The sequence below is a fragment of the Antennarius striatus genome, chromosome 6 (assembly GCF_040054535.1).
Source record: "Antennarius striatus isolate MH-2024 chromosome 6, ASM4005453v1, whole genome shotgun sequence".
Taxonomy (NCBI): domain Eukaryota; kingdom Metazoa; phylum Chordata; class Actinopteri; order Lophiiformes; family Antennariidae; genus Antennarius; species Antennarius striatus.
Genome location: NC_090781.1, coordinates 14,501,922 through 14,528,605, shown reverse-complemented (window position 1 = coordinate 14,528,605; position 26,684 = coordinate 14,501,922). Strand labels below are relative to the sequence as shown.

Here is a 26,684-nt window from a genome sequence, read left to right as displayed (position 1 = left end):
TGATTTGATTTTACATCCTGTTAATCACTGACAGCTGCTATGCACTTTTTAAAAATCATCTGGTTTGTTGGCATTGATCTGGCCTAGAGCAGGTACAAGCAGTTGAACTTATGCATCTTCCTCAGATGGGTTGCACACTTTCAGCTTAGAGTCTTCAGTGAGGTTTCCATCTTATCAAAAAGGGTTTATGCAATGTTCCAAATCGCTTTGGGAATTTTGGTTAAAGACATTCGCAGACTATAAAAGCTGAATGGAGACACTAAATGTTTTATGTGTTAAAAAATCACTATGATTATGTTGAATCCCTCTCATCCAGGTCATGGTAATATGCTAAGGTTGAACTGGACTTCTACTTAGCGTTCCCTTAAAACCACTTTTTAGCTGTCTGGATCGTTGTCCTGCAAAAACAACGATGTAAGTAAAGTGCAGTCCTCACACACAAACTGATAAAAACTTATAATATAACAGTAATATCATGTAACTACAAGGACTAATTTCACAAAGTAAGAAAAAGGATGTCATTGTGAATAATAAATAGAATTTGTTCTTTTGATGAAAATATATGGACTGTTCCTTGGTTAAAATATTATTTCTAATATGTCAATTTAAATTATTAGATTATAACAAATTATCTCACGATTTTCAGAAAAATACATCAGATGACTGATCATGGCATGCTGTAGATAACTAATGGCAGTTCATGTTTTAATCGCTGATACTGTAGCTTCTGGCTCTCTGAAACAAATGGGTCTCCTTGCAGGATACATAATCCATTATCATAAATCAGATGCACCAACACAGACAAGTGCTGTATGAATAATTAAAGGTCAGTACTTTAGCACCTGTGTGAAGGTATGTGTTTAAGCAGACATTGAACAGACTAAAAGCACCACCAAAACCCCTTCATCCACATTAAACAGCTTAATGGTTTGCAACAGACAGAAATAAAAATATATGGGAGAATAACCTGACCAGCTTCCTTCTCTCTAAAACAATAGTAACTACAGCACATACTGTACATTACTTAAAGCATTGTTCGCACTCTCATTTACTGTGTGGTCTTACCTCTTGTGGTTGAGCAATTCCCCTTGAGCAGGTACCTGAGCTGGTGAACCAGGTTACTCTGAAACTATAATGGTGAGTCTGGTGAGCTGGAGGCAGAGCAAGCAGGCTTCAATCCTGCAGGTCTACTGTATATTCTAACATTGATATTCATACTTGGTTAGAGCTAACCACTTACTTCAGACAAGGCAGATGCGAGCCAGAGAGACAATACCTTTGATGTTGTCCTACTTGGCTTTGCTGTGGTTCTTTTATCACAAGACCTTTTACGGTTTCTAATGCCTCCAGTGTGTAATCCAGTTAACCCAGACTTTACATAACACTGTGAGAGGGATATCTCAAAGTGCAGCCTTGTCTGATGGGTCAGCAACATTTTCAAATCCAATAATAAACATGTCACTACTGATTTGTATTTGTGTAATTTAGAGAGCATTACAGTGTTGAAATTGATCCTTCAAAAACAAAAAACACCCCCCCCCAACAACCTAGATTCCAAAACGGTCACTACGCAACATATTTCAAACAAAGAATGGGGGCAATAAAAGGATAAGCATGTTGTGAAATTCTGTCATACTGCTGATTAAATCACTTATGAGTAAACAGGTTCAAAAGTGATAATCGATAAAATTAAAATTATGAATTGAATTTTAAAATCTCAGTAATTTACAAGAAAAGTACGTAGAGGTTCATCACTTTGAGAAACACAATATTGTATAAAACTGTTGTTTTTGTAAAGCTTATAAACGACTGCCAGTAAAACACCAGTTTGTTTGTTCATCATTTGTTATTTATCAAACAAGAATACCAAACATGTTATTTTTTAATTTTATTTAATCTCTATCTTGTCAAACATGGAAGTCTTTGGATCCTGCCATTTCAGTCTGAGGAAAAAACAATTTAATGATGTCACCATGGGCTCTGAAAACACTGATGGATCATTGGTTTATATATAATAATCAACAAAATGAACAATAGCCAATGTTATATGCAGTCCTATTGAAATATAACTTTTTTTTCCTAAATGTTAGAAATTACAAAGAACAAGTGTTTACAAAATATACATCACATTTATTTGTACTGATACCAATAGTTGATACATAGTTTTCTTTGTCTATTGATGTGTTTGGGAACTACAGGTGAGTACCTGTTTCCTACCGCCATACATCAAACAGTCAATAAACTGTATCACCAAGCATCACTTAATTACTATCAAAAACAGAGTTTGACATAGCTGACACACACCACTGTGTTTTTTCTCTAAAGGTAACACAATGTACAAAAAGCAGGTCAGGAAATAGTAAGATTTTTGGTTCTATAAAAAACCTCTTTTCCCATGTATGGATAAGAAAACAATGCAGTTATCTCTACTGAGCTTCTGCTGCATTGCTTGTTAGGCAGCCAAAGGGTAAATGGATGCAGATAAGTAATGAAAAGAAAAAGGGCAGCTGACCCCTCTATCACTACTGCAGCAGCTTTCAAGGAATTGTTCACATTCTGCAGAGCTGTCAGGAAGTCATGTGATGCCAATTGATGGAAGGAACATAAGATATAAAGTAAATGATCAAAAGAAATCTTTCCATACAATATACATTACAGTACAAAACTATTTTGATGCTGGAAAGAACAGTGCAAATAAATTCTTCAAAACAAAAGACAGAAGAATTCTTATGAGTCACTTGTTAACTGCTAGACTAAACCCCCTTTGGCAGGCCTTGGGTCCTTTGGGATGGGTAAGGCCAAAGCAAGAAGTCAGTTGGTGGAAAAAAAGGACTTGAAGACTGGTAGGTCAATCCATGGTACTGAAGATGGCACAATGGCCACACCAGGAAGCTCAAGGCACCAGAAGAAGTAGGACCAGTGCAGTGCACGTTAAAGTTTGTGACAGGAAGTGCAATGAGCACTGGTTGCTTTTTGCTCGGACACCTAAAAGAAATTAAAGATGAGGTCAGTACTGTGAGAACATAAATGTGAAACAAAATGCTGTAAATATATTTTTAATATTACATTACACTGTTGATTTTTTGTGACTGTATTGATAAAAGACTTTGTCGCTGGGATGATTTTTTTTAAAGGAAAAGGTGAAGGAAAAGAGAGAGGCTGACTGTCCATGTCACAAACCACGGCTGCAAACATTCTGATCATAATATTGCTTAGAACTGAATTGGCTGTGGAAGAGTTGGAAGACTTGTGTGGGCGAGGTAATTAAAACGGTATTAGTCAAAGAAAACTTGGATCACACAACAGCTGCAGTGACTCAATTAAGGGCTGAACATAAAATTGCTAAGATAACAAAACAGCTTGTGAATAGAGATTGCATTGCAGAGGTCATGTTGTGTAATTTGTAGAAAAGAAGGGAGGAGGCCAACATACTTACCAGATGAGGTGACCACTCGAACCTGGGAGCGGACTGCTCCTTCTCCTCCTTCACTGAGGGCACGCACCTCAATGATGTAGGTGCCTCCCTCAAGCAGTGACAGCATGGTGGAAGGGTTAATGGTTCGTGTCACCTGGTTGTGGCCTCTACCCTCCTGTTTGATTAACACCTGCAAGACATTAAACTCTCCTACTTTACTCAGCAATATAAATGTTAAGTAATTTTAGAAAAATAAATACTTGGTACCTCTTTCAGAATAAACACACATTTTAAATATTATGAGCAAAGAGTGAAAACAACAGAAATTCTGAAGGTATCTGTTTTTGTGGATATTTAGAACAGTTTAAAATAATTTGACCTTCTTTTCCTTTCGGCTTTTCCCTTCAGGGGTCACCACAGCGATTCATCGGCCTCCATCAAACCCTGTCTTCTGCATCCTCTTCTCTCACACCAACTACCTTTATGTCCTCTTTCACTACATCCATAAACCTCCTCTTCGTTCTTCCTCTAGAACTCCTGCCTGGCAGTTCAAAACTCATCATCCTTCTACCAAAATATTTGCTATCTCTCCTCTGGACATGTCCAAACCATCTCAGTCTGGACTCTCTGACTTTATCTCCAAAAACTCTAACATTTGCTGTCCCTCTGATGTACTCATTCCTGATCCTATCCTTCCTGGTCACTCCCAAAGAAAACCTCAGCATCTTCATCTCTGCTACCTCCAGCTCTGTCTCCTGTCCTTTCCTCAGTGACACTGTCTCTAGACCAAACAACATCGCTGGTCTCACCACAGTTTTGTACACCTTTCCTTTCATTTTAGCTGAAACTCTTCTATCACACATCACACCTGACACTTTCCTCCACCTGTTCCATCCTGCCTGTACATGGTTCTTCACCTCTTTTTCACACTCTCCATTGCCCTGGACTGTTGACTCTAAGTACTTAAAATCCTCCACATTCTTGATCTCTTCTCCCTGTAACCTCACTCTTCCACTTGGGTCCCTCTCATTCACACACCAATCTTTGATAAATCTATACACTGTAAACATTTGTGACATTCTGTTTCCAACAGCATTGATGAAAGGCTCTGATCTGGCACTCTTATTTGCCTGGAAAAATGGGGCAATAATATTTACTGTGGTAAACAATTTGTGACTTTAAGTCCAAACGCAGACCTCTAGAATCTTCTCGCCTGACAACTAAGTACTACTAATAAAATATTAATTTGTGCTGTCAAAAGTAACAATACAAGTAAAAGAACACTAAACTCAGTTGACTCTTAACAAAGAGGCCCTGAGTTTAATTATCAGAGGTTCCTCTTTAATTTTGTCTTAATATACATTTTATTTCATTTTTTTAATATCTGTATTTCATTATTATTTGTTTCTTTGGGATTAGGTTTGGGGCCTCAGATGGACGAGAGTTTTACCAGACTTCTAGAAAATTCAGTTGAATACTGTTGTTATAGAGCATTTCATCATACTAAAATGAGAGTGAAACTCCCCCATCCTTCTGAAATAAAGTTTCAAAAAAAAAAAAAGTAAACCTAATGCACCACTTAAAAGTTTGTGTAGTTAAAATCCACTAACTAATCAAGATTAACTGAATGAAAGAATCTTAAATTAATCATTACCTTGTATCCAATGACATCTGATTCATTGTCATTTGCTTTCACTGGATCCCAACTTAGAGAAACATTGTTGCCCTCTTGAATCCACATGAGGTTGGTTGGAGGCTGAGCGGGAGCTGAAGGGAGAAACAGTCAACGTGCAAATTCAGGCGTTTGAAAAGAGACTGACCCAACTACGTCAATTACTGTACTACAATTTTCACAGGCCAACATAGAGCAAGCTTAACAGGTAGCCCCTATTCCATTTATAGTTTTGCATGATTAGCACCACGACAGTACTCACGGGCTTTCCTGGTCTTGGCTGTGACAGCAGCAGTGGCAGGACCCTGGCCGATTTTGTTGAAGCCTTTTACTGTGATCAGATACAAACTGTTGCCCTCTAATCCTGTCAAAACCAAGGAAGTTTCATTTTTCACAGTTCTCTGTTTCTTTCCTGACTCTTCCTGCTCCATGTCTTTCCAGTAGCTGACCTATTTGGAGAAATGAATCATGTTATAAATATACAAGCGTGGATACCGCCATGTACGTGCAAACAATTAAGAAGCACCTCATATCCTTGTGGTCTCCCAGGACCAGGATTGGGTGGTTTCCAAGTCACCCTAATTTCTGATGAAGATATGCAGTAAACTTTCACATCAGAAGGTGCCTCCCTCGGTTCTGAAATTAGCAAAATGGCCAGAAAAAGGTAAAAAGTCTGCCATGTATTCTTATTAAAGCCATGCAACCACCAAGTATAAACTTACCCCCCTCCGCAGAATGGATGATGACAACTTTGCTGAATGGTCCATCTCCCTTATTGTTATACACGCCGACCTTCACTTCAAATGGGGTAAGGGGAGGGAAAGTCTCATCTCTGTATTTGTATGTTGTAGAGTCTGCTGACGTCACCATCTTCTCCTTCCAACCTCTGGTTCCATTGGCACGAAATGCAACGATGTACCCAAAGCCCTCACCATTCTGGAACTCCTCAGATACAGGCTAAAAACATTGAGAAGCGATTAAAAGTCATCCTGGAGGGTCTTCTACAGAGTCAGCTAATTTTGCAGCACTTCAACACTGTGACAGAAGGGGCATTATTTGAATAGCTCTAATTGAATTGAACATGACCTTTTCCTCAGTTGTAGTTTGATAAACCAGCATTTAATTTACTAGGCCTTCACTATAATTGTCTGTCAACGTTAAGTGATCCAGCGAACCCTAATAAAGGAAATAAATCATATCTGGCTCAGATATACCAATTATGTGGCTATTTGTCTATCCATGTCTGACAGCAGGAGGCTTGTTTTTGTCCTATTTTCAGCACTTATCTGTGATTTCCCTTAAACTGGTGAAACTGGGAGCTGTCTTCCGCAGCTGCTCTGTGCTTACTCAAATTTATTAAATAAACTGTAATTTAATTAAACTGTGAGCTGGAGGGATTAAATCTTTGGCTAAACCTCTACACCTGTGTGTTCTTGGCAACAAAACGTCCTTGTGCTTCATTCTGTTGATTTGCTCATGTCCAAAGTAATACAGTCCCCTCAAGGCATCACCCAAGCGATCAATCTTTTTTACAGATAGATTGGTGGTAAATAGAAATGTAACTGTGATTACATTTAACAACCAATCCATTCTAATGCCTAATTACACTAATCATCACAAAAAATTTATTTACTTCCATCACAGTAATTTTTGGAGTTGGCAAAGCTTCAAATGACAAGTCATAGAATGCGGGTCTTTAGAAACAGGATTAATGAACGCACTAGAAGACTGGAAACATGTATGGGATTATAAATTAAGCCACAAGTGGCTGATGACATGGGAGATGCCACTTAAATAAGTCTTATGGATGAAAATGTGAAGTCTGCTGATTTCAGTGACTGTGAGTTCAGCACGGATGGCCTGCTCAATAGCTCCCCGAGAAAAAGCAGTCTTTCACCATCAACTCTAATGAGACGGCTGAATAAAGCTGCAAAGACTATTTAGTCATTTATCCTGTTTAATAACCATATCCACCAATGCTATCCAGGCGCCGGCAACTCTCCACAGATGATTGGAAAGGCAGAACTGTCATGAGCTAACATGCCTCAGCTGCCAAAAAGCGCTGACATTCTTGCTCTGTCTCCTTTGATATTCATCTCCATTGATCACTGACCAAGTCCTTATTTCCAAAAGCATTTAGCAGAAATAAAGAGGAATAAGGCAGGGCTAAGACAACTTAAAATACCAAGTAATACAAAGAAGAGGCTGCACAGGGTGGAGCTTCTCAACATTGTCTCTATATACAGTGCGCCCTCGTGTGATTGCAAATCAAAGATTGCAACTCCACCTCATCGTGGATTTTTCTTCGGCAGTCACGTGATACCGTATGCACATTCAATTGGCTGACGGCATCTGGAAGTGCGCTTGTTCCTTTAGTCTCGGACTTTCGTGACACAAAAGGGCTTAAACGGTCGATAAGAGTGTGGGAAAAGGTAGTACTTTTGAAGAGTACTTTGAAGAGTTGATGAACGAGGAAAATGAGAGAAAACAAAGTCTAGAAGAGGTGGCTATTGTGGACCAGGAAGTTGCAAAGATTAGTCAAGATGAAGTGATGAGGGCATTGAAGAGGATGAAGAGTGGAAAGGCAGTTGGTCCTGATGATATACCTGTGGAGGTATGGAAGTGTCTAGGAGAGATGGCAGTAGAGCTTCTGACTGGGTTGTTCAACAGGATCTTAGATAGTGAGAAGGTGCCGGATAAAATGGAGAAGTGTGCTGGTCTCCATTTTTAAGAACAAGGGAGATGTGCAGAGTTGTGACAACTAAAGAGGAATAAAGCTGATGAGCCATATAATGAAGATATGAGAAAGAGTAGTTGAAGCTAGACTAAGGGCAGAAGTGGGGATTTGAGAGCAGCAGTATGGTTTCATGCCAAAAAAAGAGTACTACAGATGCAGTATTTGCTTTGAGGATGTTGATAGAAAAGTACAGAGAACGCCAGATGGAGCTGCATTGTATTTTTGTAGCTCTGGAGAAAGCTTATGACAGGGTGCCCAGAGAGGAACTGTGATATTATATGAGGAAGTCTGGAGTGGCAGGAAAGTATGATAGAGCGGTGCAGGACATGTATGAGGACTATAAGACAGTGGTGAGATGTGCTATAGGGACTGCATCAGGGATCAGCTCTGAGCCCCTTCTTTTTTGCTATGGTGATGGACACACTGACAGACGTGGTTAGACAGGAATCTCTATGGACTATGATGTTTGCAGATGACATTGTGATCTGTAGTGAGAGCAGGGAACAGGTGGAGAAGAAGCTAGAGAGGTGGAGGTTTGTCATGGAAAGGAGAGGAATGAAAGTTAGCTGCAGTAAGACAGAGTACATGTGTGTGAATGAGAGGGACCCAAGTGGAAGAGTGAGGTTACAGGGAGAAGTGATCAAGAAGGTGGAGGATTTTAAGTACTTAGGGTCAACAGTCCAGAGCAATGGAGAGTGTGGAAAAGAGGTGAAGAGGGTATACAGGCAAGATGGTACAGGTGGAGAAAAGTGTCAGGTGTGATGTGTGATAGAAGAGAATCAGCTAAATGAAAGGAAAGGTGTACAAAACTGTGGTGAGACCAGCGATGTTGTTTGGTGTAGGGACAGCGTCACTGAGGATAAGACAAGAGACAGAGCTGGAGGTAGCAGAGATGAAGATGCTGAGGTTCTCTTTGGGAGTGACTAGAATGGATAGGATTAGGAATGAGTACATCAGAGGGACAGCACACGTTAGAGGTTTTGGAAATAAAGTCAGAGAGGCCAGACTGAGATGGTTTGGACATGTCTAGAGGAGAGATAGTGAATATATTGGTAGAAGGAAGCTGAGTTTTGAACTACCAGGCAGGAGGCCTAGAGGAAGACCAAAGAGGAGGTTTATGGATGTAGTGATAGAGGACATGAGGGTAGTTGGATCCAGAAGACAGGATTAGATGGAAGCAACTGATTCGCTGTGGTGACCCCTGAAGGGAAAAGCTGAAAGGAAAGAAGATGTCAGTCAGACATTTTCAGTTTACCACCGCTGTATCTGCCGCAGCGGGTCACGGGGAGCCGGAGCCTATCGCGGCGGCATAGGGCGTGATGCGGGGGACACTCCGGGCATGACGCCAGTGCACCGCGGAGCCACACAAAGACATACAACCATGCACACACACACTCATTCCTACGGGCAATTTGGACCTGCCAATCAACCTGAAGCGCATGCTTTTGGAGGTGGGAGGAAGCCGGAGAACCCGGAGAGAACCCACGCAGACACGGGGAGAGCATGCAAACTCCGCACAGAGCGAGACTCGAACCCGGGTCCGCCGTGTTGCGATGCGGCAGCGCTAACCACTGCGCCACCGAGCCGCTGGAAAGAAGATGTTCAGGGACAAAAATGCTCATAAGTGTACGTGGTACCAGAGCACCCTGGGTCGGAGGTCAAGGATCGATATTGTGATTGTATCATCTGACCTTCAACCGTATGTTTTGGACACTCGGGTGAAGAGAGGGGCAGAGCTACCAACAGAACACCACCTGGTTGTGACTTAGGTCCGTTGGCAGGGGAAACCTTTAGATAGACCTGGTAAACCCAAACGAGTAATGCGGGTGAACTAGAAAGGTCTGGAGGAGGACTCTGTCCGCGGTCAGGGAAGCTGTCCGACTGAAGGAGGCTTTCCCAGGCATGTTGACCCTGGGGACTCTTGAAGCAGTTGCAGGGTACCAACAGGCCAAAAGGACTGCAGCCTCGGCTGTGATGGAGGCAAAACAGAGGTTGTGGAGGAGTTGGGAGAGGCCATGGAAAAGGATTTTCGGACGGCACCAAAGTTGTTCTGGAGGACTGTCCGACACCTCAGGGGGGGAAACAGGGGACCATCCAAGCTGTATATGGCAAGGATGGGACACTGTTGACCTTGACTAAGGAGGCTGTCAGTCAGTGGCAGGAACACTTTGAGGAACTCCTGAATCCAACTACCCCAACTGACCCGTCCTCTGTTGCAGAGGCAGAGTTGGAGGATGATGGGGAATTTGAAGCTTTGGGCGAAGTCACCAAGGTAGTTAAACAACTTCACAGTCAAAGCTCTCCGTCTACCGTTCAATCTTTGTTCCTACTATCACCTATGGTCATGAGCGATGGGCCATGACCGAAAGAACGACCAGCTATCAGGCAGATAGCGGGTGTCTCCCTTAGAGATTGGGTTGGAAACACTGGTATTCGCGAGGGGCTCAGAATAGAGTCATTGCTCCTTCGTGTGGAAAGGAGTCAGCTGAGGTGGTTTGGGCATCTGGTGCAGATGCCCCTGGGGCGCCTCACTAGGGAGGTGTTCCTGGCACGTCCAGCTGGGAGGAGACCTCAGGGCAGACTCTCAACACTGGCCTGGGAAAGCCTTGGGATCCCTCAGTCAGAGCTGGTGGATGTGGCCGGGGGAAAGGGAAGTTTGGGGCTCCCTGTTGAAGCTGGTGTCCCCGCGACCCAACTACGGATAAGCGACAGAAGATGGATGGATGGAATAAGTATCCCATTTTGCTACCACTCACATTCGTACATGGTTTGATGATTTGGGTGTTATGTCTAACCAAGGACCAAACACTAATTTAGTCAACTTTAAGTATTCCATGATGCAACATGGGGCTCTGTAATTACTTTTAAGGAGACTGTCATTGTGTTACACCAGCAACTCTTACAACATTCTGGAGTTATGAATAAGAAATAGTGCGCAACCAAACACCATCCCATCTGGAATGGGCATTATCTCCCATAATATGGCACTGAGGGGCACTTCCCCTCATGTCAAGGTTATCTTCACAGTGGCAGTTAGGCTCCCATATTTAATAACTACAAGAATAGCTGTCAGTTGCTTCTACATCTGTTCACTTTTCCCTTGTTAATATATGCTTCGGCTGATTTCAATAGCAAATTCTCAGCTTTGCTCATAGTAATTCTGCACATGCTGTGCTCTGAATCTGGCTGAGAGCCAAGCTGTCCACTTGGAAACAGTTCAGACTAAAATCCTCTTTACTTGTGTATGACGTTTATTACACTTGGTACAATCATTGTCAGCACTGAGATTACAAGCAGATATTCACAATGACGTTCCCGGATGTATTTGGAATGAGTTGGAAATTCAAGGTTTGTCATCATTATGCCTGTGGTGGGACTACACTTAAAATTTACATCTTAATCATTTGACTGATTGATGCAGCGCAGCCACAATTCTATTACTTTTGTCAGCAAATTTTATCATTTGACCAAGTCATGCTCTCAAACTCCAAGACCCTGGGTCTGCCAGGTCTTCCCTTCTAAACCTAAAAAAGACCATTATGTAAGAGTGAAAAGTGAAAGTGAAAACCCCTCACAAGACACGACAGTGTCCTCCTCTGAGTTGATTACTATGCTTACTAATCAAGGAAAGGAAGATAATCCCACCGCTATCAGTGCATGTGAAGCACATTTATTTAACTTGTACTGAAATGTGCTATAAACAAAATGCCATTGCCAGTGACAACTGACTATGACTATCACAACCACATTTTCCCAAAACACAGATTTTGTTTGTTTATTTTAAGGGACCCCAAGCAGCAGAAGCTCCATGATATATGTCTGAACTACAAGTTTGGCCATATCTTCATAATTCCATCAATTCATCATCTTTGGGCCAATTATCTTTAGCCAATTATCTTTTGGAGGATGTTTGTTTTTTTGGCTGGAGCTTATCCTAGATGACTTTGGCCAAGCTGTGGTGTACAACCTGAGCAGGTTGCCTATTCATCATGGTGCTGACACTTAGAGACAAAAAAAAAAAAAAAATTCACCACAACATTGACACCTATGGGCAAACTAGAATCACCAATTAACCTGAACTGCATACCTTTGAACTATGAAATGAAGCCAGAGGAACGGGAGGAAAGCCATACAGGCAAAAGAAAAATATGCTTTTTCTACCTGTAATAAATTGTAGCTTTAAATACTCAAACTAACTCCTCAGTACACCTGTCATCAAATTATTAAGAGAATTTCCTGACTTTTTCTCACTTGAGCTGCTAAAACTTTCTTTTATACTTTAATTAGTTCACACTTTGATGGTTCTTGGAATAGCACAGTAAACATAGGTCCCCAGCTCATGCTTAGCAAGACTGCAGCTACTTGTCATACTGAATCACATATCAAATGATGAAAATAATTCAGTCATCTGGATATTTGCGATCATTAGACTGTTTCCGTCCACATAACCAGCTGCAAGGACTGACATCCTTCCTCAACCATGCTTTACCCCCTTAATAATGTCTGACAAGTACTACATTCCCTAGAACCTAAAAGTATAGGTTTTTGATGATTGGAGCATGCAGTAGCTGCCTCCATTTGATTATTAGGCTCCATTCAAATGTAAAACTTGCTGCTGGGTGACAGCGGAATTTCAAAAGCAATAATGGAAAGGATATAGTTTCAGAAAGGATGTTTCAGATGTAACTTGTTCTGGTGGGTCCATTCTTTCAGATCAGTTACAGCACTGACTCTTGCTCCGTTCCTGTTTTCAGCAGCAGGTAAGTGATATCTCCCCACCTATACATTTCAATAAGCTCACTTGAAAACCTCATGCTGTCACATCTTTTAACTCCACCCACTACCTGTCAATCAAGTACCCAACCAATAGCGGGGCATCTGCCAGAAGGAATCACATGAACAATAATTTTAGAGTGTCATAACTGTTCCAACAATTTTCATGTTTTTGAGCAGAAAGTCCGAACAGCAAGAACGACACCGAAAACAGCAACGAATTCTGAGTGAAAGTATCTGGCTAGCACGAACAGTCTGTCCAGACATGGTTTCCATTTGGAATGGGACAATCAATGTAGTATCCAAAATGCTCCGCGGGCATCTGACAAAAACGATCTTTAAATGATTACATACAGTTCTGTTCATGTAGTCAGCTAACAGAACAATCACTGCTCTAAAATTTCTTTTCCACTTGCTCTTTTGACAGGTGCCTTTTCCTTTAATGTTAGCTCCTATCCCAATCTCACGATTAGTTATCTTTCTTTCTGCAGCTAGCCTGCTAACATTCATCTACTGCTTCACAATGCCCGCCCACCGCAGTCCATGATTTGCCAACACAACATCACCATGTTGATTTTTGACTATGTCGGGTGCGCTTGGTTTATAATACCAATATATTTGTTTTCATTTGTTTGGTATGAAGTCTGATATTATTGTTTTATCGTGGAATTTATACGATCGACAAATTATGTAATAATTAAATATTTGCAAGCTCACATTAACAATTAATATTATTATTATTAACATTTGCAGAAATGACAGGATAATAAAAAGACATGAGAGTAGTCAACAAATTCTTCCATTAACTCCTGATTTTTTTGTAAATCCACAGTGAAATTTGTGTTTTTGTGCATGTTATTAATGCTTGTGCTATGGAAGGAGTTGGCAGCAGACCTACCTCCCACGAGATGACTAGTTCATGCCTGCGGCCATTCCCTCCACTTACGTTGGCTGGTGCCACTGATGGAACTGTTTGAAACAGAAAGGTTAGCACTTCATCACTGACCTAACACTGGAAACACACTTTAGCATCCTGCTGGAAACAAGTCAGCATTTCAACTTCCCTAAATATCAGCTATGACAAAGAGAACACATTAATACTGAACCAACCAACTCTTATTTAACGTGGTAGTACATCAAAGCTTATTTATATATATTTTCACATTTATATGAATTGTCATAACAGAAATAAAGTTTTAATTTAAGTTTGAAAAACAAAATAAAGTAAGATTTTAACAGAAAAAAATTAAAAAAATCATTTAGTCATTTATCATTTATCATTTAGTATGTCTTCTTTTATTAAATTTCCAGTTCATCAAACTGGAGTGAGAGCATGTTCTATTTATGTGATTTTAAATACTTTGCTGACATTTTGAACTTGGTCTGTAATTTTAAGTACAGATTACCATAATGTGTTGATAATGCGTAGATACAGTAATTAGATTGTTAATTATGCTGAAGACATAGGACAGATTTAATTACCTACTTCCACACGACCAATGACCTTTGTAATTATTACATTTTATAGATGAGAAACTAGCAGTTAGTGAAGCAGCAGCCTTTAACAAGCCTGTCTCGGTCAATTTTACCCCACCATAAATCGTGGATTCTCAGCTTCAGGGCATTAAGGAAAATGTTTGTTTGTTGAGATTAAACTTGTTAAAATTCATGGACGCAGCATATCTTCAACCTCTTACCAAATTTAAATGAAGAAAACTTATAACAGGAAGTACAGCGTGCCCTCGTTCCTCACGGGTAATGTGTTCAAGGAACCACATGCGATAGAACAAATTTGCGATAGAACGACAAACTATTTATCTTATTATTTATGGTAATTTAAACGTTTATGAACCCTCCCCATACTGATATGAAACCATCTTCTATCTGTATTACCTTTTCCCACACTCTGATTTAATGTTTAAAGCACCTTTGTGTCTCACGTAAGTCCGAGACTCACAGAACATAGTGCACTTCCGGATGCCGTCAGCCAATAGACTTGCGCGTACGGTATCACTTGACTGCCTACTAAAAATCTGCGATGAGGTGAGGTCGCGAGTGTTGATGCACGAATGCTTGAGGGCGCATGGTAATATGTTCACGAAGGGGGAGAATCAGCCCCTGTAAGCAAACAAGCTGAAATTATATTTATTAAGAGGTACCTGGATAGGGTGATTCCTTTTGACAAAATATGATGTGAATGTAGTACATGACTAATAATGGATTAGAGCAGCGGTCCTCAACCTTTTTTGCGTCACGGACGAGTTTCATCAAAGAGTTTCATCATTTTTTCATGGACTGGCCTTCATTTGCTCGATAATCGTTAATGACGCCAGGAAAGCTGTAGTCTAAAAATAAATCATCCGCAGTGGTTTTATGTAAAATGCAGACATCAACAGACAATAAACAACCTTTTTTTCATAAATTGATAATCAATATCTCTGTAAAAGAAATAATTCCAACATTCAATTCCAAGATATCATTAAATTAAAAACTCGATTGAAGTGACTGCACTGATGAGGTTTATTTTGAAATATAGCGACCTACAATCAGTGCATTCAACGTAGGAGAAATACTGATCATTTCCAATAAAAGAGTGAACAAGTCAATCAAATAATAAAAATTACAATAATGAGAATTAGTGGTTGGGGGCTGCTGATCTAGGGGTAACGGGAGACAATGACACTTGAAGTGTGTTCCGGACGTCTGGTCTACTCCGCAGTTTGGTTTTCTTTACGGTCACTGCAGAAAATCCTGCTTCACAAAGACAGAAGGTTGGAAATGGAAGCAGGGTTTTCAATACTTTTGGGTGATCTCAGGTTAATCTGCCTTGACTTTAATCCACAACACTGGCGCAGTTGTGGGCGCTTAATTGTGTGGGTTAATTACCTGTCACGTGACCGAGACCTGTCAAGCGGGACAGACGTATGCATTCGTCTGTGTGTAATTTCGCACAGACGTCATTTTTCAAAATAAAACATCTTTAAGACTCCGATATAAATAAAATGAAAGTAATATATAATATTTTTTCTTTGTGTACCAAATGACCCATGGACCGGTAGCTGTCCGCGGCCTGGGGTTTGGGGACCACTGGATTAGAGCATTCACCTGCTTCCTTGGTTCTGACACCTCTGGAAAATGCACTGGGATCCCCAGTTCCAATTGCATTGCTGGCCACCACTCTGAACTCATATTCTACCCAGGGGTTGAGGTCCACAGCCATGGCTGATTCCATGTCCCCAGTCACAGGGTCTGGGTCTGCAAAAAAACATTCACTGTATAATATTCCATATGTTCCATATACACTGCTTCGAGTGCCAACATTCAACTTTAAGGATTTGAGAACGATACTTAGTCAAGAGTTTAGGATTTATAGTTTCCTGTGCAAACAATACAAAAAAATGATGCTTGACATGCAGACAAAGCAATCAGGATTTTTTTATGGCTGAACATTTGTGAAGAAGTTCTGCAATGGCTTAGCCAGTCACCTGAAGTCATTCAACCAATTGAGCAGGTGTTTTTCATCGCTAAAGGCCAGACTGAAAGACACAGGATGTGAAGACGGTTGTAAAAGCAACACCAGGCATATGTTGACGTAGCTTGCAGGGAGTCATTAAATATAATGACTTCATATGATGACATCAAAACTGTATGAACTTGTCAAAGTACTTTGCATTCTCCAAAATGTAGTGTTTAAATGCTGTGGGATGCCACTTCAACCTCAAAGACACAGTCTCAGTTCAGATCTGTTGCTGTTGGAGCACAAAGTCAACGAAGATAAAAATACCATTACTTCAGTTCAAATGGACTGAAGACAATAAGACTTCAGCCCCCAGAGTCATTGTAACTTAATGTCTGTACAAAATGTTGTCACAATACAAAATTTACTCGAAACAAAATTTAAGTACAACTGTTTTGTTATCTGAACAAAAGCTTACTAACAGAATTACAAATTGTGTAACAGACTGCATTGTGCCAATGTCTTCAAATCCCGTCAAGAAAGTAAAAGAAACCTATACAATTTCATTTAAGGTGATTTAAAAACTTAAAGAGCTAAGTTATTATAAATCACATAGTGCAGCTAAAAAAAAAGCAGGTTTTATGAATTAATGTAAAAATAGGTCCCATATCTAATGTAGTTTCTGCCAAAATCAATCTTTAATATTGATCCTTAAGCAAATACAATTTGACTGAAAGCATATCCATGTTAAAATGAACCAGAGGTCTATTGGTGATGATCAAGGCATCATTCAGGGGACCAGTGAGGCTTCAATTTATATCCTCCAAAGCAGCTAACGATGAAACCACCTTGTCAGGCAGGCTGGTCTTCAAACATGAGCCGATAAGTGTGTTTAGGGAGGAGTGGGAACTGAAAGGCTGATCCACTGTGCGCTAATCTTTACAGTTTCAACAATGACAATAAATCATGTAGTCCTAATTGTGCGCTATCGAATTAAATGTGCTTGAACAGATGTGATGCGAGAGAAGTGTATACAAAGTATGATTTATATATCTGTGGGGATGAATCATTAACACACCTTAAACTCTGCTAATATTATCACATGGCATATTAAGATAGATTAAACACACTCCGAAAGTCTTCCTTCTTACATCCTTGCACTAAATAATGCGAGCTTTTTCATGTCATAGTACTAAAACAAATCTGTATTAAAGCAGGGAAAGTGCAGTAACAAATTACAGGTCTTATAATTCTGATCAAAAGGTTAATTTTCCACTAAATGCTTGTTTGACATAGCATAAAATTCAATGTAACATAGGCTCAGATTTGTCTTCGATGTGCCATTTTGAACAATAGCAAAGTTTAGTCAATAAAATGACTAAAATTGACTCTCTAAAATATGAAAGAACTGGATTTCATCTTTTTTGAACAGGAATTTTACAATGTCATGGTCAGAGTTTGGTTTAAAGGAACACTGTCAGATACTTGCTTGACTTTCAGGATGATATTTTAGATAAAACCAAATTATGTCTCTTTAATCCAGTAATCCTCCTCTTATTTGACTGATTTACTATTTTCCTGCTTGACTTTCAGCAGAATAAGGCCTTTGCATATGACCCCACTTTAACATCCACAGATCTAGGAGCTGCAATTTGCTACTTATTGATTACCTGTTCTGACAGTTTGCCAGCCTAATGAAAAAGGGCTACGGGCCTGTAAATTGTAGGTTCTTATTGGGCTGTGGTTGTCCAGCCCACGAGTCCATGACAGAGTGGCAGTCGTATCTGTGATCTCTTCCACTATCACCACTCCAGGGGGTCCAGGAGGACCTGATGTAAAGACAGTTAGGAAGCAAAGTTTAAATGAGTTCCAGTGGTTATGCAACAAATGAATGAATGTCAAAACTTTGGTTAAAAAAAGAAAATCTCTGTTGCTGAATTCTAAGCTTGTATATGTCTTGATTTTGTCAAATTACTATTAAAACCACTAATGAGTGCATCCCTGCAATTTTCAAGAAAGATGTGCAGCTGTATACATATGGTGCCAATATCAGTTGTGAGTTGTTAATGTTCAACCAACAAAAGACAAGAACATGACATACTAAACTGAACCAGGATCCAGGCTGACATACATCTGCTGCCTAGGATCTCAAACTGATTAAAGGATACTGAAGCTTGTTTTTCTGTGGGTTTTGAAGGCAGTTTGTTAGTTCTGCTGAGCATGACTATGTTTCAGACCTCCCTGTTTTAATACAGCGAACATATGTTTACCTCAATCTTCAGAAGTAAATGTAATCTGCAAGTGTTGCATACATCTAAAGACTCAAGGGGGAACAGCTGTAAATGAAAACCTGGCAGCTGGTATGCTCACTGAAAGCCAATGTACTGTAGCCCCAAAAAGTGCCCATTAGAAGGTTGTGCAGCAAGGTGCATTTGGTTTTCAGGACATTAAGATGCATTTAATGTCCTTATAGGAATAGCAATCCCTATTTTATGTATACCATGGCATTACAGCCTATTGGAAAAAGACATTCAGTAAATTACTGTGTACAAGAAGCAATGGGATTTAATGTTGCAACATATTAATATGAACAACTTTTGCACTATAGATACAACACATGATTTAGAGAAGTGTAAAATGTGTTATACTGCCATTTTACAAACACAATCTGATATGAAAACTAAACTTATAAACAAAAATAAAATCACTTGTCATCAATTTTCTTTTAACTATTCATAAAAAAACACCTATGGGGCTACTTCATTATTAATATTTGACTCGTTAAACTCTCAAACCCAAAGCAACAGAAAATGTCCTTTGTGCTTTGATATCAGTTTAAACCTGCAATTACATTATTTCAAATAGATAGTCAATGTAAATTTGTGAATTTTCTAAAATGAAATATTTAATTTATACTATGTACAGTCTTAAATTACTCTATGACACACATGCACAAATGTCACAAGGGTTCCCTTTTTGTAACAACAAAATTATTCAAATAAACCTTGTAGTTGTAGTGATATGTTCATTCTGGGTATGTCATTTTTGAGTAGAAGCCTAAAAAAGAGGCTGGGGCTTAATGAGGCAAAACAAACCTCAACATAGTACTGGCTGAATGAAGTGTACAACATTTCCTTGAATGTCACCTCCAAGGCACGAGAGCCTTAAACATACACAACTCTTATCTTAGAAGATGGTCAAAACCAGATCAGGACCTGGGTAGGTAATTGCTATATTAGATTACATTAGAATTACATTAGATGACAATCAGCATCCATAGAATCTGATCACTGGGTATTTCAGGCCAGATAAGTTCTGCTTAACAGCATATTAAAACTGTTGAAGCAGACAGACCGTCTGTCCAGCCATACTTACAGTGATTATAAAAAATGCGTTTGGATAGTCAAAAGGAGGTCATAATGTGGAAATAGTTACTGTTGAAATGTCTCCACCAGGAGCAAACTTCTGATGTGTGATCTAATTATCCAAGTTCCCATATCGAATGCATATCTAACAAATTGGGGCCTAATTTCATGGACTCAGAGAAAATATGATCATTACTGCACAGAACACTATTCCATAACACAACAGAACAGTTGATTATCGTGGACTTCATATTAATGATTCACACTTTCCAAGAGTGGGTTAAAAACGAAATGCAAGCTCACCTCGAACAAGAAGTTCAGCCTCTGCAACTACAGTGTCAGCACTGGTTTGTGCCCGGCAACCATACCTTCCAGCATGCTTCAACAAAATATTCCTGATCATTAAATCCACTGTTGAAGACTGCTGAAAATGGGACAAAATGAAAAAGATAGCTGTTAAGCAAGCCTAAATGTGCTTGACACAAAAAAAAAAGTGATTTCTTTACACCGTGTAGTAGATGCTCAAGAGGCTTGAGAGATTGCTACTTAATGCAGTTATCTGTTTAATGCTATATTCTTCAACTACTTGTACTTTTCCTCTACTGAAATTAGAATGCCTTAGGCAAGACTGGGAATAATTCAAGGTCTACACCTGGCTGTTTAGAACAAAAACTGATTAAAACTGCAAACCATGGTTTATCCAGGAATCTGGTATACCTATAAAGGTTTGTCATTGCAAATACTTTTTCTCTAGAGCATACAGCATGCAGAGTATTAGCAGGAGGAGAGGACAGATAGATTTGAACATCCACTGTTGATAAAGGGATAATGATGCAAATAAGACTCTAAATTCTATATTAAAATTGTTTTCTATAAATAGTTAAACAACAATGAATCTTTTATTATTATAGAATAGGGAAATCTAAGCTGTTGCCTCAGAATATATACAATTGAGTCAGTTTTCAAAAACAACAAAAATTAGAAAGGCCTTATATTTTTGAAATTAATTGTTAGGTTTCAAAATTATGCATGAATTTTTTAAAATTCAATTTAACAAAGTGTAATCAATGATTGTTTTTCAATATTCCTCTTGTGTGGAATTGTTTGGATAGAATTCTACATTTTGTTGAATGCTAGAATAGAGAGATTAAATTATGCTTGCGTCACAAACATAAACATTTCATACAAGGCATAAATCCACTTTGACTGCATTTATTTCATCTTTTCTAGAAACATTTCAAGAATATTTTCTTCAGAAAGTCCTTGACCATGTATATTTTGCCCTGTTCCAGATGGAGTTAAAAAGACAGACAGAATTGATGCAATTAAGCTGTTCAATGTCAGAAGGACTTTGAAATCAGCAGACGTATCTACAAAAGTATTTCTTTATTACAGTTTGAATTACTCCATTATTTTCTTTCCTTTTTCTCATACTAATCCACTGCTGCCTTGTTTCCACTCTCTTTAGCTTTCATAGGGAACATGAGTCTGAAAACGGTACAGTGGAGAACAACAGACTTTGATATACAGTGCACCCTCGTTCCTCACGGTTAATGCGTACCAGGAATCAGAGGCGATTAACGAATTCTGTGATAGAGCGACAAACTATTTAGCATATTATTTATGGTAATTTAAATGTTTATGAACCCTCCTCATATATATTGATATTAAACCACCTGCGATCTGTGTTACCTTTTCCCACACTCTTATCGAATGTTTAAAGTACTTTTGTGTCTCACGTAAGTCCGAGACTAACAGAACGTAGCGCACTTCCGGATGCCGTCAGCCAATAAAATGCGTGTACGGTGTCACATAATTGCCTAGCAAAAATATGCGATGAGGTGAAGTTGCGAGCGTTTATGCGCGAATGCACGAGGGCGCACTGTACATGAATTTTTGAATCAATGTAGATCTTTGTTTATTCCCAAAATCATCTGACATTCAGTGAATATCCTCCTTTTCTATGTACGGTATACAATTTTTTTTAGCATGCAGTACCTAAAAAAAACTATTAGACAAAAAGTGACAATGGAAACTACATTAATTTTAATTCCAAACAACAGCATCTTTGAGCAAGAAGTTAATAAATAAATAAAAAGGAGACTAAACATACAATTGTCAGACAATGATGGCAACTGAGAGACAGATAGACAGACAGCAGGCAGACGACAGATACATAAATGGATGGATGGGTAGAAGAATGGATAGACAGATGGAGGAATAGATGATTTGTTTGATTAATTTACTGATAGGACCATATGATAAATTTTGCTCTTACTCTTGCCCTTACTGTTTGGATATATTCAAAGTGGGCACCGTCTTGTTGAAAGTTGATTGGTTTCTGGTTGAAGAACCACTGGAAAGCCACTTCCAACGATGTATCATGTGTAGCCTTACAGCTCAGAACCACACTCTCCCCCACCGTCACTTCCACTTTCCTTGGGTTGAGCTCCACACGCATGGCATCTGGAAGCAGAAAGCTGCTACACTGTCACCTCAGGCTAACCCAAAGCTAATGGGAAAAAATTGAATTTGTCTGTGACATTACTGCCACAGGAATCGTTAGAACCCAACTCTAACTTGGGCACAAATACTCACCTTTTTACGACAAATATTTTGTTTGGCTCTGATCTACACTCTGTTCAGGGCATCTACTCTATGAGACAGAAGCCGTCATGCTGTTAGAGTGTGTCCTTGTAATATGATTCTTGAATGTGAGAGCCCTTGGTTCACGGTTGAGCAAGCACAATAAATTTCCTAGTACTTGAGCAAAGGGGGGTGGTTGACATTGGGGACTGTTTATTGGTGGAGACTCGTGATAATTTGGCAGAAAATAAAGGCCCCCAGGGCATGACTTACCTTTTACCCACAGTATGGCAGTCATCTCTGCCGAGCCCAGATGATTCTCTGCCTGACAAACATAGTTCCCCTCATCCGCTCGACTGGAGTTAACAATTCTCAGAGTGTTGTTTCGCAACAACATAATCCTTTAAAATGGACAAAAAAAATCAATTGTGATATGAGACATACATTCTCATGTGATAGTTTTATTACAAGTTCTAACAGGTATGTTTGTTATTGGGTCACATTACTAGAAAAACTAAAATTAACTGTGAACATGTAATTTAAATAATTATCCAAATATGTTGACATTTACAAAGTTACGAACACTGAATTCAAGGACGGAAATGATCTGACAAACAAGTTTCTTTTGCAAACAAGGATAAAAGGACTGGAGGATTTAAGTCAAGACTCAAGAGCATTTGGATTTGTTGAATGGAAAAAGGCCAAGATCAATCAAAAGTTTAAATGTGTTATTGGTTCTGATATGCAGATGCAACTAAGTGGCCCTATCTTCAACAGCATTAAAACAAAGATGCTTTGAAAGATACAGATAACGACTTTCTGTAAAGAGGTCGTTGAGATATTGATGTGAACAAACACAGCATTTACCTGACTTTCATTCTAGGTACACTCATGCACTCAATCCAATTCTCTCTTTGAATGAAACAATAACTCAACCACTGGGGTAATTGTAGTACAACCTAAAATTAATCAAAGCAAAATTGAACACAATTTGTAGATTACTCTTTTATCATCTGTATCAGGGTTTCTCTAACTCTAAACAAGCTGTGCTGTCATTATAAAATTCACCCATTGGATTTACCCAGTAAATACTGGTCTGCCATTTCAAAGCGAAAGCTGTAAAACCAAGATGTAGGAATATACATGTCCTGGAGGAAGGGGTGTGAGCAAATGGCCTCTGAACAGGTATTACATGCAGTATACAATAGTTTGAATTATTGTGAACCATTGTTTTCTCCTCATGTTCACACAAACCCCAAAATATTATATTTTAATCATATTCAATTTCAGCATGACCTAAAAGACAGAGAAAAATATTTATTAAGTTATTTTTTTGATTAGAAAATATCTTTAATTCTTAATCAAATGGATGAAATGACATGGTACAGTGAAGAATAATTTCACTCAAATTGTTGGGCACTCATTGTATATTTACAACAGTGAGCTCTTTTACCATGGACAAGGTGACTGAAATTGGCAAAGAGAAACCCATGAAGGTTTCAAAATCTTTCCACACATAGACAATTCATAAGCAATCTGCAGCCAGGAGACATTTTTCAAATTAGGGAGGAAATTCACATCTGACAAGGACACTGAGGCAGAAAGGACAAGACAGGCTCTGTTGGCTCTATGCAAATCAATTTAAGATGAGATAATTCAAAGGGAACATTAGAAGACCACAAACCTAGAACATCTGTAAATATATGTTTTACCTTGAGGTTAAAATAAAAAAGATCACTTCACAGTATCTGTCTGTGTGCACTGTAGTGCATTATGCAATATTAATTATTTCAAATTTTTTAATAATTCCAAATTATTCTTTGAGTCTTAGACATAGGGTCCATGGCTTTCAATTACCAGACACTCTCAAACTAATGGGATTAATACTTTCTATTTAAGAGACAAAAGCTCAGAACATTAGCGGAAATCCATGTTAATTACCAGTCTTCATTAAGTCAGTGAAGCTGTCAATGTTAGATAAACGTGAGGCAATTTCGATTACTCCCTTGCACTCCTTCCTCCCCATAAACTCTTTACTCATCTATAGTTAAGGACAGAAAATCAACCCCAGGTAAGACCTGAAAAGACTCCTCTTTATTTTTTTCTATTTCAGGCAGCTGACATCTTTTACAAAGGTTATTCTATAATAGTACATCAACTACCTTAACGCACTTCATCCTATTATTAATGTGCTATAGTACTGTAGAACTGCAGACATTCAATTAGAGTCTCACAGTCCGATTGAATTTGTGTCTGATAAAGACAAAAAACATACAAGGAATCTGTCAGAAAAGATTTAGGAATCTGTCAGAAAAGGTTTGGATTAGTACATGTTTATTGAGTGTGATTGGAAGGATTCACTTAATAGTGAATGTTAAAATTACTTTGAGGGTGGAGATTTATTGCCTTCTCAGTATATGTATAAATGTCCCTCGCACCATCCTAGTGTGGTATCCAAGTCACCCTCAAGCCTTCTACCAGAGGCCTGGAAGTTTTTATATTTATATATTTATTTTGTGTGTATGTGTGTGTGTGTATATATATATATATATATATATATATATATATATATATATATATATATATATATATATATATATATATATATATCTCAGCTTTCTTTAGACACAACTTAATCATAACACAAAATAGGTTTGGACTGTTACAGATCTCATGCCACTGAGAAATACATTTGCAATTGCAAGGCTATGACAAATACCTCAAAGGCTTTATCAAGTCAAGACAAGGCAGAGCCATTAATCACAATTTTAGGGCAACATACTCACTAACTTCCCAATTCATCAGTTTAACAGCACCAGATCTTTCATCAAAAAGAGATTCCAAAAATTATCAAACGGCAGTTTTTCTTTCAATGGAAAAGGACAAATTTTGCCCATTTGCAACACCACTGTTAAACTGAATTTGTGGTCACATCCACTTATTAGAGCCAATAAGATTTGTTGCTGCCTGTTGTCAAGTGACACATCAAGGATCTGATTATCAACTGGCTTTTCCTTGCTGCTGAACTGTTTAACAGACTGCTGAATCTTGGCTGATAAAAAAGGTCCTGTTCTCTCACAAACTTGGGATGCTCAGCAGTGACTGATAATTTCAGCGGTGTCGCTCAGTTTGATTGATGGTCCCTTGCCCTGCTCAACTCCCTCTAGGAGCAACGGAGAGACGTTTCTCATAAAAGATGATGTATCAAGATGCATTTGAATTCCAAATGCAATTCTACAGTCTAAATTGTCAGGATCCCTTAGAAAGAGGTGGGGGTGAGGATGAGTCTCCTGAGCTTTGAGGTATTTTATTTTAACGGTGACACTTAATTTCAGTTACAGTAATGAAACAGTGATGTGTTACAACAAGACATGTACAGAATTCCTTGAGGGCCTCAGACGAAAAGATAACAGTTACATTTATTCCATAAAATCATGAGAAAAAACAACTTGCTGAGAGGTGGTGAGAAAGACTAACATTTCATAATTTGATACATATTTCACAGAGCAGCTAACTTTTGTTTTGTAATATTTTGGTAATATTTGCTCCATAATGCACAGAAACAACTCTGACATTATTGCTGAAACAAGGCTCCAGTAAATCAACCAAAATCACTTTAAGAAAACATACAATGGCTATCTGAACTACAATAGAAAAAATAAATTGTTCCTAATAGTCTAAAATATTTTATTGGTTCAATTGCAGACACTAAAACATAGCCTCTAATAAACCAACATTTCAGATGCAAAACAAATAGCTCATTGCAGGTCATTACTTCAGTGATATACAAGGCACGTTTTACACATATCTATTTAAACTGAATACTACAACTAGTGCCAGCAAAGAGATCAAACAGGATCACTGTGTAATTACTGGCAAAATATAAATTTTACATAATACTCCTTAGGGATCTCTCCATCTCTTTAATTATTATTAAAGAGATTATAGATTATAGATTATTTAATTACCTATTATTAAATCAATGACCAGGAAAGCTTTGTGGCAAAAGTGTGATTAGATGTCAATTTCAATTTCAATTTCAATTAGAATTTCAAAGTAAATAGTTTGTCAATCTTTTAAAAAATGCAATATGCTGCATACTTTAGATTGGGATAAGACTGATATGATGACCTCAAGTTGTTTAACCAAACAGCTGTGCGACTTAACTGTCCTTGCAGTATCTCCTCCAACCATGTGGCACTCAAAAGTTGCACGTGTTTTTCATTATATCCTAAAGCAGTGCAATGTGACTGACAGCTAAAAACAAGATATCAAGTATGGAAAAAGCAGTTTTTACCTGAGTGCTAAACATCATTCCTCTAAAGCAGCTGCTGTACCTTTTAGTTGGCTGTATCCTTCTGTTTCCTCTCTTCCACATAATCCGTGGTTTGGGTGATGCCCTGGGTTTGCATTCGAGTGATATATCTTTCCCCAGTGTGGCAATGACCCGCATTGGATTGTGGACAAAAACAGGTGCAGATGCTGTTCAAGGGAGATGACGAAAGATTTATTGAAAAAAAAGTTAAATAATTGCTCCATGATTTTGTCAAACACTGAATTAAAGGAGTACCACTTAATGAGGTATGGGAGTGTTATAGCATATAAAACACATTTTTTGCTGTATTGTAAAAGACATATTCTGTAAAGGACAGAACATGTCAAAAGCTAAGTGTTTCATA

General features: G+C 38.7%; 1 protein-coding gene across 1 annotated transcript in view; it reads right to left on the bottom strand.

Moving 5' to 3' along the window:
* Positions 1-1,980: 1,980 nt before the first annotated feature.
* The window catches only part of cntn5 (contactin 5), a 59,155-nt gene continuing 34,451 nt past the window's right edge, over positions 1,981-26,684 (bottom strand). The window contains exons 9-21 of the mRNA XM_068317336.1: positions 26,343-26,487; positions 22,279-22,406; positions 21,698-21,885; positions 19,723-19,843; positions 17,725-17,883; positions 15,703-15,852; positions 13,496-13,566; positions 5,810-6,044; positions 5,614-5,723; positions 5,350-5,536; positions 5,070-5,182; positions 3,437-3,605; positions 1,981-2,985 (exon numbers count right to left, since the gene is read on the bottom strand). Of these exons, the coding sequence (XP_068173437.1) occupies positions 2,894-2,985; positions 3,437-3,605; positions 5,070-5,182; positions 5,350-5,536; positions 5,614-5,723; positions 5,810-6,044; positions 13,496-13,566; positions 15,703-15,852; positions 17,725-17,883; positions 19,723-19,843; positions 21,698-21,885; positions 22,279-22,406; positions 26,343-26,487 (1,868 nt within the window). The 3' untranslated portion in view covers positions 1,981-2,893. The remainder of the gene's footprint in view (positions 2,986-3,436; positions 3,606-5,069; positions 5,183-5,349; positions 5,537-5,613; positions 5,724-5,809; positions 6,045-13,495; positions 13,567-15,702; positions 15,853-17,724; positions 17,884-19,722; positions 19,844-21,697; positions 21,886-22,278; positions 22,407-26,342; positions 26,488-26,684) is intronic.